The 27,331-nt window shown below is 42.7% G+C and overlaps 1 protein-coding gene across 3 annotated transcripts in view; it reads left to right on the top strand.

Annotated features, from left to right (window-relative positions):
• GRIA1 (glutamate ionotropic receptor AMPA type subunit 1) overlaps positions 1-27,331 on the top strand; it is a 278,498-nt gene that overhangs the window by 231,405 nt on the left and 19,762 nt on the right. For all 3 annotated transcript variants that reach the window (XM_016167002.2, XM_016167003.2, XM_036224243.1), the window contains exons 12-13: positions 3,861-4,059; positions 6,708-6,955. In XM_016167002.2, coding sequence (XP_016022488.1) covers positions 3,861-4,059; positions 6,708-6,955 — 447 coding nt within the window. The remainder of the gene's footprint in view (positions 1-3,860; positions 4,060-6,707; positions 6,956-27,331) is intronic.

Genomic DNA, 27,331 nt, shown 5'->3' with positions numbered 1-27,331 from the left:
AAGACTGGGTGTATTCACTTTTATCTCCCAAATGCCCAGCAATACCTGCCGTATAAGAAATACTTGTAAAATGAGTGAATAACTAGTATGGTACACAGGATTCCTCTTTCCTGTCCACAGGGCTATACATGAAATTCAAGTAATGGGTCCAATGAGCCATCTACGTTCTGGCCAATCCTAGAGGAAAACAAGGGATTCCTCAATTACCTAGGGAGTTTTGAAAATAGCTGTGCCAATTTACGAGACTAAAAAAATTCAGGCGGCTAGGCAGATCTCCAAGGCATTCAAGTGACAACTGTCCTTTCCCCACTAAGAAAATTTCCCCACTAAGAAAAGTGCTGCTTTACTCGGTGGCTCCCTGGGAGAATAATCGTCATCATAAAAATAATGTCTTGTATTTCAACAGCACTTTTCAAAGTGTTTCCCCCTCTACCATTTACATTCCAATAGCTTGTATCAGTCAAAGGAAAAGAATGGACTAAGAGCCTTTCTAGTTCTGAAAGTTCTGAAAGTTCTGATTTCTTACCAGGGAGTAAGGTTAGTCTCAACCATTACACAGAAGAAGACTAAGCCCAGCTGAGCAGGCAACTTGCCAAGGATATGGGGATGGGTAATGAAAAAGCTAAGGCTCTCATCCCCAGCCTTGGCCTCTAATAACTCCAGCTTCCTGCCTGGTGTGGGGCTGGGAAAATGCAGAGTTTTTGGATAGAGGCCCAGCTTTGCCTGTACCAGGTGTAAACTGAAGGAAGAGGATAGCCTCACACTCAAGTTCCCATCTTATGGATCAGATGCAAACGAAGCATTGGAATCATGTTGCATTTTGAAAAGCCTCTTCGCCCAACCTTCCAGTTACTCCACGATGACATTTACTGGCTCTTAAGCAACAGACTCTTTCTTAGGTCTCTTCATTAAGTAGGTGGGGACGTGGGGAATAACATGCAGGGTAAGTGTTGTCGACACCCAGCAGATGCATATTAGTTAGAGAAGAACAGAGAAGGAGCTGTAGGCCTAGAACTTTCTTGGGAGGCCTGAAACCTTCACTAGATGATCTCCAACTTGGGAGACCTCAGCCGGGTAATGTTGGAAGAGGAAGTAGCCATCCTGAACACTTGGTCTGAGGCCATGACTCCACACACCCTGGGGCGTAAGCAGGTTTGGATGCTCCTGACCCTGAAAACTATTCCTGGTCTCTAGAATTCAGTGTGCACAGAGCCATCAGCTTATGAGAATGACAGCATTCCTACATTCACTCGTTACTGAGGCCTATCGTGTGCTCCATGCTGGATATACGACATTGCACAAAAGAACTGTAAAGGTTCCTTTACTTTCATGGAGCATATGGTCTATGGAAACAACGGGCAGTCAAACAATCATACAAACAGCTGTCAGATTTCAACTGCAATGTAAGCTTCCTGGGGCTCCGAGTGTCTTAACATGTGAATGTTGAAAAACTGACGGCTAGGATGAGGCAGGACAGAGGAACGGGGCTCGCGCATTGATCAGGGGAAAGAGCAGCATGTGGTAGGAGTGAGAGCCGTCTGAATAAGAAGGACCAAACAAAGCCCTGCATAACCAGAGTACAAAAAAGCATATTATGGGTGCCATTGGAGAGCAAGCCAGGGCCAGACCACACAGGGCCTTACGAGTCACCAAGGAGTTTGAATTTTATTCCATGTGTCAGAACAGGGCTTTGATGGGTTTTAAGTAGAGGAGCCATATGATACAATTAATGTTTTTTTTAAAAAAAAAAGAATCACTCAGGTAGCCTTGTGGAGGACTGACTAGGCAGAGGGCTGGGGGCAGGAGAGGCCGGACGGAAGCAGGAAGTTTAATTTAGACACCATCGTGGTCATCCAGAATTGGGAAAAGAGTCACAGCTTCACACAGGCCTGGAAACTTGCATGTGCCACATCTTAAGGTGAAAAGAGCACTGGAATGGAGAGTCCAATGCTGGCGTGATTTTTGTGTCCAACTATGTACACTAGACTACTTGGGGATGTCAGAGCAATAATTTTGCTCTACGTAGCTCATTGTGCTTGACTATCCAGTGGGAACCATGCGTTCCCTTCTACCTATGGTTTCAAATTATAGAGTCTCAGAGCCGGCACGAGTGAGAGGAAGCAGATGGTCTCTGGCCCCAGGTAATACCTGACGCCTCCTCCGTCTTGCCTAGATTTGTGTTTTCAGCCCTTGTGCCCTGGAGAATCGAGAGTAGGCATCAAGTACAATGTCTCTGTAAATGGTCTTCGACTTGAACGTCTTCGGAAATGGGGGAATTCGTTCCCACCCCCAGGACAGCCACTGTTGCCCATCAAAAATATCTTCCTCGTATTTAGTTAGCGTTTGTTTCCTGGAACTGCTGACGAATGTTCCTAAATCAGGTCACAGGGTACAAGCCTCACATCAGTGAAAACATGTCTCTTTGAGTGTTTTCTTCTGGTAAAATGCCCCCCTCTTCCTGAGCAATTCTTCATATGAAATCGCATTGCTCCAACTCTCCTGGTCTCTTTCCTTTGAACAAATCTCCTGTGATTTCCCTCTAAAAACAGTTACTTTCCATACAGCAAGTTATTATAAGGAGTATTCGTTAGATGTCTTAGAGTGAGCACTATCTGGGAAAAGGAAGTCTCAAAGAAACTGAAACAAAGTTCAGCACACGGGAAGGTTGGAATAATACAGAGAGGGTCAAACAGCACTTTTGATAACAGTATGGAACAAGCAAGCAAATCCTCAGGCCCGGGTATTGCTCCTGGGTCACTATACTCTGGGGCTCTTGAGTATCTTTATCTATAAAACTCATGGGCTGTTACTGGTGATTTCTCTGGTTGTTAAGTATTAGGTTCTAGTTAAGGACTGCCACCTATTGAAAGCTCTGAGCTTAGAAGGGGCTTAAAAGTACAGTAGCTCCAGGATGACACTTCCTTAATAAATGGGGCAGGATGGAAAGAGAAATGGAATTCAAATAACTTTATCATTATATGATTCAATATAATTTGATGCCCTATCTGTCCACCACATAAAATCACCCCATATAACATCTAAATCATGTGTAATATCTTTCAGAAGCCGCTGACTTGGAAAACCCTTAGCCAAATCCACAAGATCACAGTGGAACTCTTGACGGGTTGTGTTTCTCTTCATTGTTTTGGGCATAGAGAATAGGACTCTAAGAAAATTAAGGATGAGTTTCTCACCTCATGCAGGATTGTCATACTTGCTGTTTGATTCATGACAAAATATCTTTTGTCTTTTTATTATTTCAGCTAGATCTCTTTCTCTGCACTCAATGGTGACACTCTACAAAGTGGCTGCAGTACTGTTGTTCTCATTTATTTCCAGTACATTCTCCCTTCCCTTCTAGTCCATCATTTTGTCAGCCTTGGCCAAAATGAAAAGGCAGTCTGAAAACATGGCTGAACGTGATTAAATGTATGCGTCATGTGTGTAAATGCATTTGCATTCATACATGTATGCACAAACAGTTAGTGTATACCTAACTGCATTTAACAGACTGTTTATATATGTGTTTGCGATTTGAGGGGCAAGCGCTGACATACCTGTGTCTTTGCTGGCATATGTCTTTATGTACATGTATGTGTGAAAGTGAGTGTGAATATGTGCCTGTAGGGTTTTATCACCCGTGAAGGACAGCAACCCCACAGGTTCTTATCCATGATAAGGAACAAAATACAAAGGAGAATCTCTCTGACGTTTGAGTTCTCACATCTTGCTGACAGAGGAGAAGGGTGCAATAGGGCTTGACAGCTCTGCTGACAGGGCTCAGGCTGGCTCTCAGCCCCTCCCTAAAGCCTCTGTAATTGATGTCTGTGCTTCTGACACCTCTTCCCATTGGCCTTCAGGTCCCTGTCTGGCCGCATCGTTGGTGGCGTCTGGTGGTTCTTCACTTTGATCATCATCTCCTCATACACAGCCAACCTGGCTGCCTTCCTGACTGTGGAGAGGATGGTGTCACCCATTGAGAGTGCCGAGGACCTAGCAAAGCAGACAGAAATCGCATACGGGACGCTGGAAGCAGGATCCACGAAGGAGTTCTTCAGGGTAGGGACATCCCTTGTCCCAAGGCACATTCACAAAAGGAAACCGCTACTGTCGTTAAAATATCCTTTTCATTACACAAGAGATTATAGACAGCCAGGGCAACTGCTGAACTGAGTGAAATCAGTGAAATAGTTATTTCTCAGCTTTCTACAGATCTCTGAGAAATTCAGGGCTTTGGTGGGTGGGGAAACAAGATCACTTACCACCCAATAGGGGCAGAAGGAGAGAAGAGTAAGACAAGAATTCTACTGCGTGTCTGAGAAATCTGGCACCTAGTCCCCACGTCGGCCCAGAGCTTCTTGGCATCCTCAACCCAGAGTCACTTAATCCTCCGTCAACAGTTTAATTAAGATGTGTGAAGGGCTGTGGGAGCTGCAGATGATAGGCAAGATCCAAGAACAAATACCCCAAGTATGCTTCCAATCTTCCCTGCCACTCACGCTGCCTGCGCGCTCCTGCAGATGAGATTATCCTGATAGCCTGCTCCGAATGGCTGTGAGCACAGCCTGGGCGTGTGGGGCACTGGGGTGAGGCTGAGAGAACATATTAATTTTCTGCATACCATTGCCCAGAGGGCTCTTCAGCTCTGCCTGTCAGCAGCCCAGTTCCCTGCTGTGGCCATCCTGTCAGGTCAAATTGTGTCTTGCAATTGCCCTGCTGCGTATTTTGTTGGTTTTGTGCCTAGAAGATCATCTAAAAATCTGGTCACAGCCGAATTTATACATTTGCCGGCTTCCCGTGAGAGAATATCCAATACATTGTAGACGCTATGATTGGTTCTGGGTATTTCCTCCCCTAACTTTAAAACACCTCCTCCCTTTTCTTTTCTTCTTCTTTCTCACATTGACATGGTTGCTTGAGTGATGCATCTTCAGATAAAGAATCAGATAGCTCCAGCTCTCAAGGGACTTAAGATTACCTACCCAGACTCCTACAGAACAGATGGAGAAAGTCAGCAGCACAACTAAGACTAGTTCTCAGGGCCCCTCACTCCCAAGTCCTTTCCAGACTGTAAGATAAATCATCTAGTTTATCTAATCATAGACAGTTAAAACTTAACGCTCTCTCTACCAAATGCCTTCCTGAAACACTCAGTAACTGTTTCCATTAATTTTTCCTAAAAATCTAGAATTCTCCTGGGTCCAAATATCTCTATAGATAAGTTGGCTCAAACAGCAGCTTAATTATATCTCAATATTTGGCCAACACTTGATGTTGGTATCAAGGAAATAAACCTGATATTTGTGTGCAAAGAAAAAATGATCTATTACATGTATAATGATAGTTTTATACTAAATAAATCTGTTATTTATACATTAACCATTAGATTACATAGGTTGCACGACTCTAGTAGTAACTGTCTTTTTAAAATAAATAAATAAATAATCCCTTGTGTGTGTTTAACACTTGTCTATTTACAAAGCACTTTGAAAAGCCAGAACTCCAGTATCCCTAAAATACAGCTACCCATTAAGGAAAGGGTGCCCTTAGAAAGAGCATGTTAGGAGAGAGGGTTGACTTGCGGTTCTGGATTATGGGCTCTGATAAGGGCCTACTATGTGCAAGGTCAGACTCCATGAAAGACCCATAGAAGGGAAGATGTGCCTTGCCCTTGGGCTGTGTCCACAGACTTGGGACCTATGCACAAGTAGGAATGATTCTTTATCCTGGCAATAGGGTCTGGCCATTCGGTGAGTACCCAGACAACATGTCCTGACATTCTCAAAGTAAGGGTCACTCAAGTTATACAGATCAACATCACTTGGGGAACTTCTGAAGGAGATTTATTCTAGGCTCCACCCCAGACTTGTTGAATCAGAATCTCTAGTTTTAAAGAAGGAGATTCTGAATATTTCTAATCTCTGTACATAATTACAGCACCTACTAGAGTTTGAGAACTACTGTCCTTGGAACTGAGGTGGTCTCAGAATACATAGGATTTGTTTTGGTCTGTAAAATGATGAGTAGGATGTGGCTGGAGAGAACCAGCCTATCAAGAGGAATATACAGCCAAAGCAAAGCCCCAAAGGAAGGAAGGAAGGCCCAAAGTGATTTCAGGAGGAAATGAGGAAAGCAGTTAGGCTGATTAGAGGCTTTTAAAATGTAAACAGATAACAATATTGAATCCCAACTTCCCAAGCTTTATCAGACAACAATTTACATTCTGGGGGCAGGTCTTATAATATGGGATGGGCAGAACTTGGCACCCATGATCCCAAAATTCTTCAGTGTTGGCCTCCAATAATGAAATGAAATCCCACTGATATTCAGTCCTCTACTTCTGAGCTGTATAAATACAGCCTTACTGAACAATACATAGATTTTTTTAAATGTCTTTAAAAGCCAAATAGAGCTCCAGTCTCTTAACTCTTTCCCATATTTAACAGGAATATAATTAATCAGCAGTAATTAAAAGATCCTGAGCTATTCTGTTCATTCTGTATTTGCAAGATATTTGTACTTTGGAACCTACTGGTACTAATTAGAGCCTCTTATTTTGCAATCACTCATAATTTGTTTCTTCCTGAGCTAATCTCACTCATGAATGTGTGACCAAGCCACACTCAGCTCTTCGTTAGTGTGTGTGCCGACCTCGATCCCAAGCCCAGCCAGCACTTAATTCCAGTTTTGTTCCTGTCCCCTGCCAGAGGTCTAAAATCGCCGTGTTTGAGAAGATGTGGACATACATGAAGTCGGCAGAGCCGTCGGTGTTTGTGCGGACCACGGAAGAGGGGATGATCCGAGTGAGGAAATCCAAAGGCAAATACGCCTACCTTCTGGAGTCCACCATGAATGAGTACATTGAGCAGCGGAAACCCTGTGACACCATGAAGGTGGGAGGTAACTTGGATTCCAAAGGCTATGGCATTGCGACGCCCAAGGGGTCCGCCCTGAGGTAAGTCGCCAAGACTGGCTTCCTTGGTACTCCTTCTCCCCACCCTCTCTCAGGAAAGAAGCTGCCGTGTCTGCCACATGGCTCCGGGACCACAGTGCAAGCTGTCGGGAGGGCTCTTCTTGGACACCGGTGGGCCTGGAAGACTCCAGCCACCCGAGATCTTCGGCCCTGAGGTTGGGAATTGGCCCGGGGGTCTCGGCTTGCTATGACTGTCGCTGCCTCTGTGTTCTTCCCCACACCTCGCCCTACCCCTCCAAGTGTGTTGAACATCAGTGAACCTTGTTTCTGTTGTGTGATCTGTAACACACCATCCTTTACCAGACACCCCTCCCCCCCCCGCCCCCCACATCCAACCAGGCCATGAACTGAGTTCTCCAGCAACCTGGATTCTTTGAAAGAAGGTGGTTGGTAATGTTTGTCTCAAAAGAAACAGAAACACATTGTCCAAATGAAAAATCAAGTAGTCTGAGTCCTGAGACTCTGGCTGTGGAGATCAAAATATCACCAAATGAACGGCAGCATCTCTTCTTTTCTAGAAACTGACTTCTTTAGCAAGAAACAGGTCATTCAGTAAAGAGGAAAAGTGGACTTTACTTTCACATAAAGCTCTCGAATTCATTGCAAACAGCAAAGGTAGATTTGAACCCTGTAGATGTGAAGTTGGAATACCCAGATTTGATTTTGGGATTTACTACTGACTGTCGTATAGATGATAAGAAAATATCATCTTCCCTGCCTTCAGTTTCCTCATCTGTAAAGAGAGGATAATCATCCCAGGCCTTCCTTGCTCCAAGGTCACTGTGAGTTCAAATGAGGTTGCCTGTACAGATGGCAGCTGAAACAGTACAGTGTGAAGGCCCTGTGAGACATTATGTCAACTACAGAAAGGTTAACTATTTTAGGGAAGAGCAGTATTCAAGGAAAGGTGAGGAGTGTTTTAAAAGGCTGCAAAGGATGAAGAGGGATTCCTAACTCATTTTCACACAACTTCCAGGGGCACTTCTGTCTCCACATCATTCAATAATGTCAATAATATCGGGTCCTCTAATGTTCCGGGCAGCAGAGTAGGAGGTAAAGTTGCAATTTTGAACAAGACAGACATAACTCCTGCCCCCATGGAACAAATTCTTGCAGGGAAGACAGACATTAAGCAAATATTAAAATTGGTTTGTGACAATTATGATAGGTACTATGATAGTCTGTAAAGGTGAACCAGGAGGGTCTCTACTTCCAGCAATACGGCAGAACAAAACTCCCACTGTAAATTGCCTACATATATGCTGGATAAAGATATAACAAATGCAAGCTTTAAAAAAGATTCCTAAGCCATAGGGAAAAAGGAACTCAAAACCAGAGTGAAAAGCATAAACTGATTACTCTGGGGCTTTGCTAAGCAGGGCAAAGTTATAAATTATGTGACAGTCTATATGAGCAAGAATCAGTACAACTAATGACATAAAAGTAACAAAAACATTTTTAAAAGAAAAAGATACTATCATAAAAGATCAGACATATTTAGAAAAATACCAATTAGAACTTAATGAAGTAAACAAAATGTAGTCATTAATATAAAATCTCAATGGGAGGATTAAACAGCAATTATACAAAGTTGAAGAGAAAATTAGTATACTGCCAAGGACAAGGGGGGGGATTGGAGAAAATTCCCTAGACTATCACACAGAAAGAAAAAAAGATAGAAACTATATAACAAAGAGGTTAAGAGACATGAAGGAGAAAAGAAATATTCCATGTGCATCTTCCATGAGTTCCAGATAGAGGGGATGGAGTCCAGGCAATATTTGAAAGAAATTTTCTAAAATTTGTGGAAAACATACATACCCAGATTCAAAAATTATGAGTCCCAAGCGGGATAAATAGATGCAAATCAGCAGCTGATTCAACTGAAATTGAGGAACAATAAAGACAGAGACAATCTCAAACATACCGAGATAACAAGGTCCAATCTGAAGTGCAGAATGGATGGGACACACTTGAGAAGATGTTTCCAAGGATGCTCTTTTTAAAGCTGAGATCCAATAGATTAATCAAAGTTAGCTAGGGGAAGCGAGGTGGGGGCGGGGGGTGCGGGGGGAAGGGGAAGAGAGAGAGGAAAGCACTTGGGGCAGAGGGAACAGTATGTGCAAAGAGACTCTAAGGTACAAAATCATGGTACAGTTGATGAACTAAGACAAATTAAGTGCTCCTGGAACACAAGTAATAGAGAGGAGGAAAGATTAAGCTGAAATTGGAGAATGAGGTAGGGAAGGGTTTTGTAAAGTATTTTTGTCCTTATTTGAAAATACATTGAAAAACTTAAGTTAATTGTCTGAAAATTAGGAAATAAAGATATCTGTAGGAGTGTGGATATACTTGAATGGGACCTAATGAAGGGAAACCAAATGACCTGGTATTTATCAATCATGCTTTTTGACCTGGAATAACTGTACAAGTTTAGGCAAAGTTCAAAGGAGACCCAGAGGATAGTACTTGGAAAGAAAGATGCTTTTATCTCAGAAAGCTGAGACCATCACCCTAGAAAGGCTGAAAGTAGAGAATACAATCTTACAAGCCCAGGGACATCAAGAATGCTACAGTCCTACAATTACTAAAGGCTTTGTGAGTCAAGGACACCATTTGATCTAAATACTTGGATGGAAAGTTAAGAAAACAAGGCACAGAGAAGTGACATGATTTGTCCAATCAACATAGTACTTCTGCTACCCCATCCTACACACAGGTGCCTGGAACAAGGTGACAAACTCATAAAATATTAGATGTTCAAGTGACATGAACCTAAAGCTCAAGTTATGCGGCACTCAAATGACTCTCCACTACAGTGAAAGCTACCATTCAGTAAGTGCCTACTATATGCTACATACTGTAGTATGTGTATTACCTCATATAATCTTCATAACATCCCTAGGAAGTGCCATTATTCCCATTTTACAGATGACAAAACAGAGGCACAGAATTAAGTGATCTGACCAGGTTCACACAGCTGCCAGTCTGACTCCAGAAGCTCTGGCTATAACTTACCCTAACACTGTGCTAGATTTTATGATTGACAGCTCCATGAAAGGCAAGAGACTAGACTGATGCCAGGTTCTTGGTACCTATTCACATGGGTCAAACAATAACTATGAACTCAAAAATTAAAAAAAAAGCAGGCTCTGGAGCCCTGAGCATCCATCCACTCTCTACTCTAAAGGCAAAAGTTACAGTAGATGCTCATTTCAACACATCACTTTTTTGAGTATCACTTCCTTGAGCAGTAACACTGCTTTTATGGGTTTTACATGCCCATATCTCTATAAGATATGACAAGCCAGTTACTGAGTTTGAAAAAGAGCAAGAGAAAGGGAAAGAGAAATGTAAGGAACATATTCCAGATATAGATCACGAATGGTTGATATGCAAGTCAAGAAAACACCAATTATGCCCAAGAGCTTCCAGCTTCTCCCCATGCTCCTTTCTCTGCAGTGGCAATCTGTATGCTAGCCACGGGGCTTCCTGATTCAAAACAAGAACAATGCTCATCCTAAGAGCGCCATGTGTTTCTGGCCTAGGAAAGTCCTTCTTCCCTCTAGGAGATTCTACTTTTCATCTCTGCATTAAAAGGAATCACCCTAGCCACCAATAGTCTAGAGGTTCCATGAAACATACCATTGCAAAATGGCTACAGAAAATACGAGTGACACCTTCCTACCCTCACCCCACACACTCCCCAGCCAGGTTTCTATCATTCTGCCTCACATGCCCCAAATAATGCCATTTCCCCAAGGCATGGTTAAATCCCCAAGAGTCATTACAAACCAATGCCACAGACTCATGTGTCTACCCCAGCAATCTTAGGTCCACTGATTTGATTCCAGGAAGCCATTCTGCATGATAGAAGTGGAATGTGAGGAGAGTGGAGGGCAGTGCACATCTCCTCAGGTCTCACAGAGAAAGGGCTGATATTTGCTTAAAGATGATCTGGCAGAGGAAACCAATTTGTCTTCAAATTATTCAGAATTGTAGGAAATATTTTTAAAGACTGCTCAGCCTTTTACAAAGCTGAAAACCCCTCAAAAGTGTCTGCACTACGTGAAACTAATATAAAGTAATATTGAATGTCAACTGTAATTGACAAAAAATCTTTTAAAAATTAAAAAAGAAGTATCTGTGCTATAGGAAGCTGTTTTACTACACTACAGGCATTGTTACGAAATTTTTTTCTGCCCTGGAGAAGGTGGGGCTTTTGTGGTCCTCACAGACAGATGTGCTCTGGACCTTCTTGGCAGTCCTCCTCCACCACCTGCTCTCTATAAAGCCAGACCTCCCCACACCTATAGGGCATTTGCTCCTTCTAACCTGCACAGAACAAGCTCCAGATTCTCCAAGGCAGAACACCCAGCTCTGCCTCAGAAGGTCAGAGCACTGATATCTAAAGCCCAAATGTTCCTCTAAAACTTGCCAAGTATACTTGGCAGAAGCCATGCCACAGTCCCTACTGAGCGTTAAAAGGCTGTGTTAGTGACAGAATGGGTTTGTTTTGTTGTTGCTTTTGGGTTTTTTTTTTTTTTTGGTCCCTTTTTTCTGCTCTGGAAACAAATACTCTGATGAAGTGAGGTGGTTTGGTGCTTGATTTTCCATTTGGACAGGTGGTGTTTCTTTGAAACAGATGCTGTTTGTTGGCTGTCACTGCATGTTTGGGGTTGGGCAAGGGGCTAAGTAATGTTTCCAAGCCCTTAGGTTGTGGATAAAGACCGCCACAGCCAATGATGGTCACTAGGGAAAAGTAACTGGTAAATCTGCTAATTATGATCTATTGGCCTTTTTGTTGCCAGCTAAATGTGTCTTCTGGTCTGAACTGAAGTGTCTTTTCTTTCTTATGATGAATACTCCCTTCAGTGAGAGACAGTCTTTTCAAATTTCCTAAGTAAGTGGGCATGGCCCATGTTTTACTGACCCAAGAAGGAATCCACAACAAATTGGCCTGAGTTAAAATCTTAACTAATGATTCTCCTTCATAAACTGTCTACCAGGATGTTAATCGAGTTGCTAAGAGTTATGCTCTAACCAGGACATTGGTCGAAGTGTGGTCTTTAACTGTGACTGTGTTACTTGGGAGTCTTCTCTTGTCTCTGTGATCACGTTTGTCTTCTGTCATGTGTCTTGTCCATGCCAGACGTATGGGCCAAGGGGACAGGAGCACAACGCAGTGTCATCCTGGAGCTTAATGGGTGATGGACACCCAGGAGGGTCTGAGACCTGTTCCCTGTGCCTTCCCGTCAGCTTTACAGATTCTTTTCTGAATCCTCCTTCTCACAAAGCACCGTGCAAAATGCTTAGGCAACAGCGGTGGTAGAGATGCAGTCCCCAACCCTAAATGATGCATAATCAAGTACAGTTAATAAGTAGAATTACATAGACACTGATTATTCTATCCAATGCTTTAAGAGAGTTAGAAACATTCAAGAAAAGGAGAGTCAACTTTTGAATGTCGGGATTTGCAAAGGCTTTGAGCAAAGGCGACATTTAATATAGGCTCTGAAGAATTGGGTAGAGGGTGCTCCAGATGGAGGGGATGGAGTGAATAAACACAGAAATGAGAAAACACAGAGCTTGTTTTCAGGAACAACGAGGAGTCCACTTTAACTAGAGAATGCATGAATGAGTAAGAGTGATTGGTTTTGGTCATACTGTGAAGGATTTCAAATATCTCTGTATATTTGATTTGATGTCAGTAGGGGCCACTGAAGCCCATTGATTTAGGAGGACCATAATCAGCCAGGCCCCTCAAGATTATCCTGGCAGTGATTTGCAACATGAATCAGAGAGAGGATTACAGGCAGGGAGGTTATTTAGAAAGCTATTGTGGTTATTTTGGTAGGAGATAATGAATGTGGTCACAGGTCATAATGGGATGGGGACAGATGGAAGAAGTGGCTCTGTTTGTCATCAGTCATGGTCTTTATACTTGGCAGTTTGGGAAAGAAGTTTGCTAATGTGAGCTTTCTGGGACTTCTGTGTTCCTGCCTAAGGCCTGACCAGGTACAAACTGATTCTGGCAAAGACAGAAAATGGACAGATACGGAGTTTACCTCCCCGACAGAATTATTGCCCCTTCCTCGATTTTACCTCTGGAATGCCTAGGTTAAGAAAGGCACCACCGGAAGGGATATAGAATTTGTGGTACGAGAGCAAGAATGATGGAGGCTGCCAACCACCCTTTCGTCTTCCCACTGCACTGACTATAACTTACCTATATCTAGTTGTTTTATTTGGACATAAGCTGAATATTGCTCATCAGTATTTTAGACTCACTGGCATTTTTTCTTCCTTTACACACACTATGCTGAAAAATGTCTAATAAAAAGCACTTATTCATATTGGCAACTAGCTAAAGACAGAAGGGAGGTTAAGGCTATGACTCAGGAAGCGATATCACAAGGTTTTCTGGGAGAAGTCCTCACTTCCGGGGGTTGATGGTCTCCTAGTTGCCCACCTCCACACTGGGACCATGGGACATGATTATATCTTAAAAGCTGATTCAGTGGGCCTTTCTTGAACAGTTTTTTTTTTTTTTTTTTTTTTGCCTAACATTGATCTGAGTGTTACAAAGACCATAAAGAGAAAGAGAGTTCTTAGCCTTTAGTGAATCACATTAACCCAGAATGTCACTGGGAAACAAATAAGCAAGTGCTGTCTTGTGTGATGTTGAATCTATTGCTCTAAAGAACCATTTAGTATGTATCAGAATTATCTAGGGAATGTGATTTCAAATATGCCCCTTTCTAGACTCTGATTTCTGAGATTTCTTATTCTGCAGGTCCAGGTTGGGACCCGGAAATGTGCCATTTTAACAAGTCCCCCAGGTGGTTCTGTTATAGGGACACAGCAGTCCACTTTGGAAAACAGGGCAAATATCCGGGGAAGAGAGATGTATAAGTGATCAGAGGTGGCAGAACATGAGGACAAGGCCACTCTGAAAGAAAAAGAAGACTAATAAGGATAGGAGCATGACAGGGAAACTGCATTGAATGATGTTGAAACAATAATCCTCAGAGTCGAACAACCTCAATTCATATTCAAGGGCCATTACTCTACCAGCAGTTTGCCCTAGCTTAATAAGCCCCTGTAACTTTACAAGCTTCTGTTTCCTTTTCTGTAAAATTGGAATAATAATTCATTGCAGTTGCTTTGAGTTTTGATAAACTAGCATAAAGTGCTTGTGACAGAGAATACTCATCAACAATAATTCTCTACCTCATCCTTCCTCCCATTAGACCTACCAAGAACTCACTTTTGAGCCAAATAACTTATTTTTTTCTTCTTTGTGAAATCAAATGTGTTCATCAGAAATGCACATGAGTCTGACCTTCAGCCCCTCACTGGCTTCATTAGAAATAAAATGTCTCTCTCTGAGAACAATTTGTGGTCCTCCCCCACAGAGAACACACTAAAAACATAAAACCCTGATATTTCTTTCTCTCCCTTCCTCCCACCCTTTACCCAGAGTGTAGTACTGGTACAGGGCCCGCTGCTGAGAATGAATACAGCATGTCCCAGGGAAACGACAGTCCCTTTCAATTGGTCCTTGCCTTCTGATGGGTAGCCAGGGACGCTCGTTGTCATGGTAACCCCATGAACTCTGTGACCCAGGTCAGGCCTGATCAGAGGCAAAGCCCTCTGAGCAAGGCTAGATTTGCCTGCATCCTCTGAAGAGCTGGAGAGAAGGGAAGAAAGAGAAAGAGTAGAGAGATGAAAGAGAGTGAGGAAAAAAAGGGAGGCAGGCAGAAAGAGAATGAAAGCGAGTGTGTGTGTGTGTGTGTGTGTGTGTGTGTACGCTTGAATAGAGACTGGAGGTTTGCCAAAGGAGAGCTGCATCAATACAGAAGCTTCTCAGGTCAGGACACATGGGATGGATTAGAAAGAGTACCAAGAAAGCCTCCTTGGAGACTGGCACAGTAGCCCAGTGCAAAAGACCAGGCAGCAGGGTGACAAAGGCTTGATTTAATATTTTCTGTGATGGTGATGATAAGACCTATTGTTAACAAAAACTCTTTACTGAGCACAAACTCATCCCAGGCACTTTTATGAAGTATTTGATTTGCGTGAGCTTATGTAATTCTAATGACAACCCTGTGAATGTAGTATTGTTTTCATCTTGATCAGACAGTTCAGAAAATTGAGGCATGGAGAAGTTCCAGAACTTGGCCAAGATTACCAGGCATGAAAAGGGGAGTGTTGGATTTTCAACCCTGACAGCCTGATTTCAGAACCTCCTCTTAACCGTTAGGCCAAAATGTATGACGTAAGGAGGGAAATTGTGAGGAAAGAATGATTATTTGGAGAATAAGCATCATTTATTATTCCCCCTACCCCCCCCCACACACTTTTATTAAGTCCTACCCAACCAATACACAAATAAGAAAACTGAGGTTCCACAAAGGGAAGTGGCTCTCTGTCTTCTCTGCCTGAATTCCCTAGGGAATTCTGTGCCACTTCTGTTCAGGACCAGAGCCATACCAGAGGTCGATGTCATTGACCTACACCTAAAAATAAAAGAGGGCACCTCCGAGGAGTATGAAGTTTCCCTGTTTGCCCATGACGGATTGAACCCAAAACACCTCTAAAGATTTTTATGCTGCCCAAACTCTATAGAGATTTTGGTTCCTTTCAACAACGAAAAGAAATCATTTAAAAATGACTGTACTAGAAGTGGGTGGGGGTGGGGGAGTTGGAAAGGAGACTTTCATTCATGTCACACCTACTGTGTCCCGGGCAGTGCCCATGTACCCAGGGCACCAGGGATACTCAAGCACTAATCTTCCCCTCTACCTTTCGATTTAGTTATTATTGTTTACCTTTCTCAGGTTGCGAAACGAAGATTTAGACAGGTGATACTTTGCTCAGGTTCTCAAAGTGATTCGTAGGATGGGGTTTAAGTACGAAACCTAACTCTGAAACCCTAGTTCTTGGCACATCCCCACCTCTGTGCTAATGGAGGCACCCTTCACTACCTTTGCCACCTTTTAAGGTGGCATCCTTAAAACATCAGGGGCAATAAGGCAACAGGTGGCCTCCACAGCCAAAGCACTCCCTCTTGCATTACGAGGGCAGGCTGGAGCTCCACAGCGCTGATGTATTCTGGAGGATCCTGTTGACATCACAAAGACAAACACACACTGACTCCTGTTAAGGCTTCATTTTTATCATGCCTGCTTGAGGAGCTCATAATGGCAGAGCAGCACATGAAGGAGAGAAAGGGAAGGAAGGTAGCCAGAGCAAGGTGGCAAGGATGGGTCTGGGGAAGTGAGTAACCCGGGAAACGAATGGCCTTTACCCAGGTGAGGACAGCTGTCTGGCGCAGGCTCTGAGTTGCCTGCAGAAGCACGGCTTTCTTCCACTGATACACAGTGTGTGTTGCTTCCTTTTAAGAGGCTGCTGTTGTCAAAAATAGCTTCTCTTTTTTTTTCCTCCCTCTCATCAGCAACTTTATTTCAGTCTTTTACCTTTTTCTAAGAAGGCAGCTGCGCTCATACAAAGGCAGACCAGGAGGGAGAAAGTCTGGATGCCTGTCCCAGGTCTGCCGCTCAGGGCTTGTGGGAATGGGAAGTCAGTCAATGTGCTTTGGTGTTGACCAGACCCTTCTTCAAACCCCGCCTCCCACATTTACGGCATGTGACCCTGGGAAAGTAGCAAGCAGCCTTACGGACCACTGACTAATGGTTAGGCTCTTGAAGTCAGGGCTGAGTATCGATCCCAGGTTGACAAGTCAATGGCAAAAGATGCTGAGACAAGTTACTTCACCTCCCTGAGTCTCAGTTTCCCTAAATATAACAACTGGAGGTAACGTTAGCATTCACTTGAGTGGCTGTTAAGTGATTATATGAGATCATATGAAGTGCTCAGCACAGTGCCTGGCACATATTAAAGTGACTAAGAAGTGCTAATTATCACTGCTTATCTGAGGATTACTTAGTTTTCTCATCTTCCAAATGGGGATCCTATTACAAGCTCCACAGGATTATTTTAGGAATAAATGAAATCAGTTATGAAGACGTTGCTGAAGAAGTTCTCAGATATGAATCCCTTTTCTTCCCTCTCCCCCACCCACTTTCCTTTTCTGCTTCCCCTCAGTGCTTGCTATCTATTCAGTTAGTTGGGGCACCTGACCCAAATAAGTAATGGTTGCCTTCTCGGGACCAGACCACTCCAGGCTTCTTTTCATTGCAACGAGGTGGAAATCTCAGGACACTCAAAGACAGAAATGTTCAGATGTGTAGTGTTTTTCCTTTTATACTTGGTGCCCCAAACTTTCAACTAATAGCCACGTTGCTTCCATCCACGTGCCTGAGAGCAGGAAGTTCCTGAGCAAAGCCTGATCTCTGAAGGCAGGAATAAAGGCAGGGAAAGGGGTAGCAATTGATCCCCTACACAGAAATACTGAGATCATGGCTCAATAATCATATCTAACCAGCCTCTCCTTCAGGGAGAAAAGGGGCAAAGGCCCAGGTAAACCCCTAACCACAGGCACCAATTTTAGGAAAAAGGCACTAACTTTCTTCTAACTAGATGGAGGTAGTAAGTCAGCAGAGCATCTAAACAAAAGAAAGTCAGGTGGGGAAATGTACATGTATTATTCATCCCTCACCAGTGCAAACACCTAGCAGAAAAAGAACATAACAACCTCTCAATCACATTCTCTATTCCCATGGGAATGAAATCTATTCCTCTGGAGGAATGCTAAAAAGAAATCCACAGCACTAGTCGAGACGGTCTCCTTGTGGCTCACAAACATCATGACTTTCTCCCACTCTAGATCTTTCTTCTTCCTGACTCCTTCTCTCCATCTGTATTTCAAAGTACAATTCAATGAAGCAAGGGCCAACTGTTTCACAGAACCTAAAAGAATCTTTAGCATGTAAGAACCTCCTACTGATTGCCTGTCCCATAGAGTGATCCCTACCCTGCCAACTTCCATGTATATGGTGACTTTATGAGGATGTTATCAAATCAGGTGATGTGTCTGATCTGTCTGATTCGCGAGAACCAGGAAATATTAGTCCTACTGTATAGACCACATAACACAATTAAACCAACTGACTTTTAACTCGTGGTCTCTTTGGCTGTTACCAAAACATGACTATGTTCATGCAGTTTAATTCTACCAACATTTCAAGCATAGTATTTTTAAAGTGTTAAAGTGAATACTCTTAAAAAAAAAAAAAAAAAACAAGAGTTAATAAATTATGACTTTGGCACTCCCAAGATTTATTATCTAAAGCAAGCACTGCAAATTCGAATGCCCTGAGGGGCCAGGTAAAGAAAATGAATGAAATGGACCAGGGGTAAACCTTTATGTGGTTTCCTCATTTTTCATAGTCATGAGTATCAGGAATTCACTTCTGCTCTAAGCAACAAAACCACATTGCAAACACTATGGTAAATATGACTATGGTTAATATTTATTGAGCACTCTCTATATATCGCAAAACTCGCTAAGTCCTCATATGCTTCCCTAATTCATATAATGCTGACCGGAGTCCGATGAAGTAGGTTATTTTAAGAACCTCATTTTACAGATAATGAATCAGTGGCACAGAGAGGTTAAGTAAATTGTCAAAGGTCACACGGCTGGCAAGTGGCAGAACCAGAATTTGAACCCAAGCAGTCCAGCTTCAGAGCCTATGCCCTTATCCACTATACCATACTATAAATAGAAAATTTCCCAGACGGTCTCTGGAAAATCAGAGGAAATGAGGGGACTTAGTAAACATGAGGACATGCCTGTCTAGGAGGGACAGCTTCAACTTACTCTGGTCTAAATTAGCCATGTGAGAATGTTGCCAGATCTTCTGGCTTTTCATAAGAAACTAGAAATCTCAATTTTTGTGTAAATTATTCAATTTTTTTTGAGTGGCAGTCACAGTTTAGATAGAAGGAAAGAGAAGACAAAAGCCAGTAACAATAAACAAAGAAAAGAGGAAGCACCATAAAGACAGAGAGGTAAACAAGGCACAGTGGGAAAACCAGGCAAGTAGGGGTTAATATCTGCCCAGGATGGGAGTTATAGGAAGGCCTCTAGAAGGAGGCGTCCCTGAATAGTGCCTTAAACCAGTGGGGAGAAGATTTATAAGCCAAATAGAGAGAAGGGTACTTCAGGTGAAAGACACAGCAAGCACACAGTACAAAGTGAAAGGGAGGGTAATTCTTCTGCTCCTTTTCAATCTAGTTGTTGCTGTTCTCAGCAGGGAATCATTTTATCAAACAAAGTCTCTTGTGGAATCCCATTAGAAAATACAGATATGAGTGTAGCTGCTGAAGCAAGAGCTGAGGGGCTGGAAGTGACAGAAGGGAGAGAAAGAAGGGAGACTAAGAGCTAGAGTCAAGTTCAGGCTGGGCAAGAGACCTAGGAGATCAGAGTTTTCCTCTCTTCCTCAAAGCCACCCTCTATCACTGAAGACTGATATCCCCAACATTATGACCCCGTGTATTTTAAAGTCCACGAGAAAATCATGGTCCTGGTGGCCTGACCAGCATTCTGTTCACATTGACATCTGCCTTTCAGTGGCCAGTCTTTAGAATCGGCCCAGCTTTTCTTCCTTTCATTGAACCCGAGGAGACTGACAAGAGACCAGTGGGCTGGCCCTCATCCTGAATGGTGTTTCTACTGCCTACATTAATTGTGGGGAAATTTTCATTCATTTTCTTCAATACCTTTTGTCCAGTATCTCCAAGGTATCTGACACAGACCCATGTGCCTGCTGCTGCTGGCACACGGTAATACATTACAGGGCCAGATATGGTTGACTGTGAGCTACAAATGAACTGCTGACTCTTGTGTCTCACAATATGGAGTGGGCTGGGGATCAAAGGTGCCTCTGAAATGCTTTCTGTCTACAGAATCCCTGCTGGAGGATTCTGATCCCCATCCAGCAATCTGTGCTGTATCAGGGATCTTACCCCTAAAGCAAGTTACCGGGCTGGAAATATGTAACACACATGTAAAACTAGTGTGCAGTCTTTGGAGGTTCAAGTAACCTCTGTGGTTCAATGCACATCTCAGAAACTTAAATCATTCCTCCATTCAACAGCATTTATCAAGCAGCTACTGTGTTAGCAGCTACTGTGTTAGCTCTTATGATGGGAGCAGGATGAAGGAGCTGACAGTAGATAATGGAGTGATGAGTCTGTTGTTATAAGCCATGCAAATACAGCAGGACAGGAAGGAAGTCTTGATTCATTCTGCTTGGGGACATTGCATGAGAATTTGCAGTGAACAGCATATGTTAGAGTTCATAGGATGAATAGGGTTTCACAAAGTGGAGAAGTGTGCCAGGTAGGGCATGTGCCAATGACTGTGTGGCTTTATTGGTCAAGCCAGAAATCTGCATTTGTCCAGAATTAATCTCAAAGCACATTCATATCTAGCACCTCATTTGATACTCACGCTGCAAGCAGCTGGAGCAGAAGCATGTAATTATTTCCATTTTATAAATGGGAAAACTGAGGCATAGTTCGGGGGACCAACTATTCCATTTTGCCCAGGACTGAGGGAGTTCTCAGAATATGGGAATTCCAGTGCTAAAACCAGGAAAGTCCCAGGCAAATGGGGACCAGTTGGTCACACTAGGTTCAGTTATAGGACTTGTCATATAACTTGATCAGAGATGAGCAAGGGACGTGAATCAGACCTCCAGACTTTTTCCTTCAGAATCTTCAGAATCTTTCTCTGAGTGGAGAGATTAAGAGAGTACTCTATATGTGTATTTTGCCTCTTTTTTTTTTTAGCCCAATTCTTTTATCTTATAAAGTCAGAAACCAAAGACAAAACCTCTGTTTTCTGGCTGACTCACTGCCTGACCAACCTTCCTTCTCGTAAGATCACAGAACTATCTTTTCCTTGAGTATACACAGGGAAAAACACCTGGAGTGGTCCCAGGTGAAGGGAACTTTGACTCTACCTGTACACCTTAAGGATGTCTGCATTTTAATTGAGGCTCCTGATCTAATCCCACCAACTGTTTATTTCCTGCTGCTTGGTCATTATTTAGCCTGTCTCACTTTACCCACCACCCCAAGCTACTGGGCCAGCAGAGTCCTATGGACCGTTAGCTTTCTGCCCTGTTAGTGACGGTGTTAACCTTAGATGGTCTACACTGACAACATTGTAGACTAGACAAAGGACAGAGGAGGCTTTCAGACCCTTGCCCAAAAGGGAAGCAATTGAGAAGGCACTGTCCGGGACCCAGGTCCACAAATGCCTGTTCCTGACTTGGATTCCACCACCCTCCCTTCAGGCACAGCAGGCTACATAAGCTTTGGTTCTTGCTTAAGGCTTTGGCTCCCACTCCCAGCAAAATGTCCCTGGTTCGGGCTCAGCAAAGTTGCAGAAACACCCAAAGAAGGTTTCTCCCCAAGCTTCCCACCAGCAGAAGTGGTTGACACATCTTCTGCAGTCCTATGTAAGAGAGGCTGCTGCAGCCTGGCCAGCTCAGGGAGAAGCGTAAAGGGACAAAGGGGTTGGCTGGACCTTCACAGAGGAAGCACCCTGGGCCTCAGAACCGTCAAGCCCCATGTAAGGAAGAGTTAGACTGACCATGCTCACTTGTACGCTGGCTGTTAATCCAGTGCAAGGACACTCCCACCCGTCACAGTCCGCCTAAAGGCTTTCCAACCTCACTTATCAGTAGGTGCACTCTCCCTAACGGGGTGAAGGCAGAGCCCCTTGAACTCTCTTTCCCTAGAAGTCAAGTATTTCCAGACTAGAGGTGTCAAGAACTAGTAAAAAGCCAAGAAAGAAGATGGTGGGAGGGGGGACACTTGAGAGTATTTATTTTTTGCCAAGAAAAAAAAAGACATTAAAAGAAACAAAAGAAAAAATTACCATCTCTTAACATCATTTAATAAAAGAAGAAATGTATTAATACTATGAAAGAAGGAAATAATCAGTTGCATGTAGAGGACTGCTCTTTAAATGAAAAAGTTCAGCTTTCTGAAAACTCACTATACATTCTTATCTTTCCTCATTTTCCCATTGATAAGCGAAAACTTCATCACAAATTGTCCTGGCTCATTGGACCAGCCTTTTGGTTACCACTGATCGAAACCCAACTTTTTATTAAGTTCATGAACTCCTTCCATGTTTTTCCTGACAAACAGTTGTCCCACCAACAATGTCCCATGAAATTGCTACTTTTCAAATAGCAATTTCCAGAGAGCCCTAACAGCTCCAAAGTTTGCGGTCACCTGAGCAGCAATCTGTGTCCCTGCGGCTTGATTTCCCTGATCTAATTCTGCCCTCCAACATCCCAGAGAAAAAGCATAGCTCCTCTTCCACTGACAACCAATCCACTGACAAACCAATAGTTTCTAAGTGAGCCCTGTTAACTTCGCAGTGACTCGCTATTTCCATTATTGTTGGATCCAGGGTTGAAACTTTTGATCTTGTTCCCCTCATATGAGTCATCGTACTGGTTAATTAATTGATATGTGTGAACTCAGGACTCATTGCTGAGTACAGATGGGCTGCCAGTCTGAAGTCTCTCCCTGCTTCCATACCTTCCATACCTCCCTTGCCCACAAGTGTTGACTTCTTACCATAACACTCACTATTTGGAAACAGTCAGATGATGTAATCTCATCTCCCAAAAGTTCCCCTCATCAAGGCTACACTCCCCAGGCCGCCTGCTTCCCAGCTCACTGAAGGTTTTCTAACTCCCAGCCACTATCAGAATTAACTTTTCTCTGTTCTCAGTGCTTCCATAATCTTTTATTTTTAAATCAGGGATAGTTTTCCATGAACTACTGTTCGTAGTTCACTAGACTGTACGTTCCTTTAAGAATGAGGTTTATAACTTGTTCAATTTCTTATTCCTACTAAGTACTTAGCACAGTCCTTGACACTTACTTGGCCCTCATAAATACATAGGGATTTAACCCAAAGACACCAATTCTTTGCTCCAAAGGATTTATAATCAAGTTAAAAAGACTGAGACTAATACACATCAAACGATAATAGAGCAATGAATTGACTGCTAGATGCCAGGAAAATTTAAAGAAAAGGTCAATGAGAAATTAAGTGTTCAAGGAAAATTTCAAGGAAAACATGCCCTTTGCAGGGCAAGCAGGTGCTAGGAGAGAAGTCAAGGAGAATGGCAAGATGCAAGGAGGAGCAGGGAGAAACACACTGGTTGAAAAAGAGCAGGTTACTGAGCAGCCTAGTCTGATTAAAACTGAAGCTTCCTTTGTGGGAGGAGAGGCAAAGCATATTATTGCAGGCTGGGTGTACACTCCAAGGGTTGTTTTATCCAACACTCCTCAGATCTGAATTCAAGGTTTTGAAGCAAAGAGTAGAAGTATGGACATTTCCCTCAGAATTGAAGCCCAGAATTTAGTCCTTAGCCTTTTATAAGTTGAGGCCTAATTAAAACCATCTGAAATATCTCTCTTGGCTGCTTTATCTAAATTTCAATTTCCCCACAAGTATAAGATAATCAAGCTTTTCACAGTGGCAAGGTTGAATGCATTGAACTTGAATAAGTACAAGATCATCCTGAAGACTAACTACCCCTCCAGAGTTCCAAGTCTTTCCTCGCCAGGACTCCCAAAGATAATTCGTTGATTCGAATGCTCCTCTGGACACATAGGCTCCTGTGGTGGAGGGTCAGGGCTCAGGTAATTGAGGGTTTCTTCTCTTCATTGGCCAGAATAAATGCCATGCACGTCATCATGTTGGTGACCACAGGCCTAGTTCCATGCTCTGATGACCCAAGATCATCACCTCCCTTCTGCTAAATATCTATCCGAATCTGGGAATTTTCAGATGACTCTTACTCTACTGAATTAGGACCACATCTGGTTCTATTTTGTGTTATGCTTGTTTGTTTTGTTCTGTGCCAAGCACAGGACTTGGCATAAGAAAAGTTTTACTCGATTTGTTGAATAAGTAATTATTATAACCATCCTTTGAGCCCTCTAAAAAATCTTTGCTATTGATCCTTGCAGTTCTGTCTTTTATTCAAATTATAGAGGAAAATAAGAACAATGTGTCTAAATTCATTCATTCTAAAGGACTTTCCTTTATCCTGAAATATGCCCATCTTATTTCTTTGATTTTTTTTTTTTAGCATTTTTAATTCAGTTAGAGAAAAGTGATGGCAGATGGTAGTTGCTCTCTTTAAATATTTTTACTTAGCAAAATTAACACAACACACACCTGTATCAGTTCTCCTACCTCCACTTTCTTTCTTTCCTCATCCATGAAATCTATACATCTGGAAACTACGGCTGGTCTCGAGGATAGTCTCTGCTTTCCAGATCCCTGGATTTTTAAGATAGCTGAGTTCTTATTAAGCTCTTGGCTTTCTCTTTAATGTAATGTTTTAAGAAGAACATTTTTAAAATCAAATTTATACCTCTTTAATTTCTGTTTTGAAAATGTTGAATATAATCTTTCTTGAGGATTCTATCTTTATCAATTACCAACGTCGAGAGAGAGAGAGAGAGAGAGAGAGAACAGAAGAAGAAGAAGAAGAAGAAGAAGAAGAAGAAGAAGAAGAAGAAGAAGAAGAAGAAGAAGAAGAAGAAGAAGAAGAAGAAGAAGAAGAAGAAGAAGAAGAAGAAGAAGAAGAAGGAGGAGGAGGAGGAGGAGGAGGAGGAGGAGGAGGAGGAGGAGGAGGAGGAGGAAGGAAGGAAGGAAGGAAGGAAGGAAGGAAGGAAGGAAGGAAGGAGAGGGAAGATGAGAAGGAGGAGGAAAAAACTGCTTTGGCCCCTTCCTTAAAGTCAGGTTGTAAATTGGCATCTTATCAAATGGCCTGTGATGAGGCTCTTCTCATTTGCTACCTTCGCTCTACTGTGGGCTTGGAGAATAATGATCCTTGGGTGTTAAAACTGAGAAATGTAAAAGTTTTAAAAAATACTGAGTGAATCCAGGGTGTGTAGGGGAGAAAGGCCTAAGTGAGCACTGAAGGGGATCAATACAAACAGTACCCCATCTTTAGAAAGCTGGAGAGTACAGTGGTTACATGCATAGACTTTAGTCACACAGAGCTGAATTAGAATCTTCGGCAAATTATGAATGTCTGTGGAATAGAAAGAGTAATAATATGACAACCAAAGAGGGATGTGAGAATTAAGTGAAATAAAGCACGTGAAGTACTCAGTACAATGCCTAGCCCATAATAAGCCCTCACTAGAAACAAAAGTTAACTACATTTGTTGTAGTTATATCCTAGGATCCTGTGCATTTTCTCTGAACACTTTCTGGTTCTTTCCTGCTTTTCCAGATAGATAGGTTTGCCAGATAGCTAAGTGAGGAACATGTAAGCTGAAATTGCATTTAGATTTTGTTCATTCATTAAAGAGAAAAAAGTATTTCTCAAGCTTTTATACTGTATGGAATACCTTATACTAAATGTCATGGGGAGGGGTCTAAAACCACAGGAACCATCGTCTCTGCTCTAGGAAACTGACAATCTATTCGTGGAGACCCAGCCAACACACCAATCAACTAGAACAACATTATAGCATGAGGGGTCAGAGTTCAAGCTCAGAGAATCACTCAGGAATGGGGACATTTAAAAGTAAAATATAACTAAATGCCTTTTCAGGCAGTCTGTTGTGTGAGGGGCTTGTGAGATCATATGCTCACCAATATAGGACCGACATAAACTCTTCCCACATTTCCCATGGTGGGGCTCATTCCATGAGTTTTACCCATTTTCTTCAAACACCTCTTCACACTACTGACCCCAAACTAGATTCTGTGTCTAGAGGTTTTATTTCTAAAGATTAAAAAAAAAAAAATGTGATCTGAAAACCCACAACAAAAATGAGAATTAAGAACGTGACAGCACCCTCTTCCTTTTCGACGGTTCCCCAAACCCCCCCTTCCAGGGCAGTCCCCCTCACTCCTTGCACCAACACCCCTCCCTCCCTCATGCCGAGTCTTTCTACCTCTAGTCCCTCAACATGGAAGGGTGGTGAAGCCACGGCAGTGGCTGTATATCCCTGCAATGAACTTACCCTGGGAAGACTCTCAGGGCCAATCAATGCCCTTTGTGTGTTCTCAAGTCCAGGTTCCATTTTGGCTTTTTTTTTTTTTTTTTGAGAGGGAAAATAAGAAAGAGAGTGAGTGAGTGAGAGCAAGCTTTGGCCCACGAAAGGTATCTAAAAGACTAAAGAGCGCATATTTCTGAGATCTGTTAATGGAAATTGTTTTCCCAGCTTGAAAATTGCCACATTTAAACTCACAACATGGAGTAAGTGAAATCATAAATATGAACTCCTTTTCAGGCAACAAACAGCACTCAGAGTCTTTCTCTTTTGCCTTTGGGGATCCATATGCCGTAGTCTAGTTAGCTGCCCAGCGACTGACAAACATAAATCGAAGGTAATGGTTGTAGTAAACAGGGTTCCTGTGAGTCCAAAAGTATTTTCCAGGGAGGAATCAACATGCTTCTTATCGCACCAGAGTCTCCGAATAGCCAAAGTTTAGCTCTTACAAAGACTAACAAATAACAAAAGCAGTAAAAATTAAAACGTCTGCTCTGTTCACTGTCTGCACTCAACAGTGGGGTGGAACAGCCATCTGAAAGTTTACAAATAGTAAAAGGATCAGGGCAAGAGGCCAGAGAGAGAGGACTAGACTCGATGGCTTATTTGCCTTTCCATTATTGCCCCTTGCTGCCTACTATGGACATAGCTCCTTTGTCCTCTCCTTCATACCATTATTGCTTTTGTGTGGTCTGTGAACCCTCTCAGCTAAATGAAAATTGAGCCTTAACTTAAAGTGCCACTGTCACCAGAGAAACCCTTAGGAGGAAGTAGTAAAATGAGAGATGGTACAAGCTACATGCTTGCAGATGGCCAACTCTTTACCTAAAGAACTAGATTAGGCACAGAAGAAAGAAGAGGTAAATGCAGCCAACCTAGTTATTCCAGCCATTAACTCATGTATCAGTGTGTCCAGCACACAAATCCTTATAACCAATACTTGAATAGGGTCTCAGTAAGGCAAGTGAGGGTCGTGTGCATAGAAATTTAGATTCACTCCCTTGGCCCTCACAGATGGCTTTGCATATGTTATATGTACACGTTGTCATCGATGTGGCCAGGAGCCCCTGCCTTGGGATCTGCTGAATACTAACTTGACTTATTGGAGCAGGTGTCTGTGGTCCTCCCAAGCTGTCAACTGTTGAGCATGGTGATTCTAACTACAAGTCTCCTAACCCTTCATTGCCTTTCTCTTTTAACCGTAAGCAGCAGTCAAGGAAATGAAGTCAGACTGTCATGAAAGCCTGAGGAAAATGATTTAACCATGGCCCTTCTGATGAATCTGTTTTTTCTCTGTCCTGAAATGTCTAAAGTGTTTAATTACATATT

This window comes from Rousettus aegyptiacus, unplaced genomic scaffold, assembly GCF_014176215.1.
Source record: "Rousettus aegyptiacus isolate mRouAeg1 unplaced genomic scaffold, mRouAeg1.p scaffold_m13_p_7, whole genome shotgun sequence".
Taxonomy (NCBI): Eukaryota; Metazoa; Chordata; class Mammalia; order Chiroptera; family Pteropodidae; genus Rousettus; species Rousettus aegyptiacus.
The sequence above is the reverse complement of the archived record's forward strand: the minus strand, read 5'-3'. Positions and strand labels throughout refer to the sequence as shown.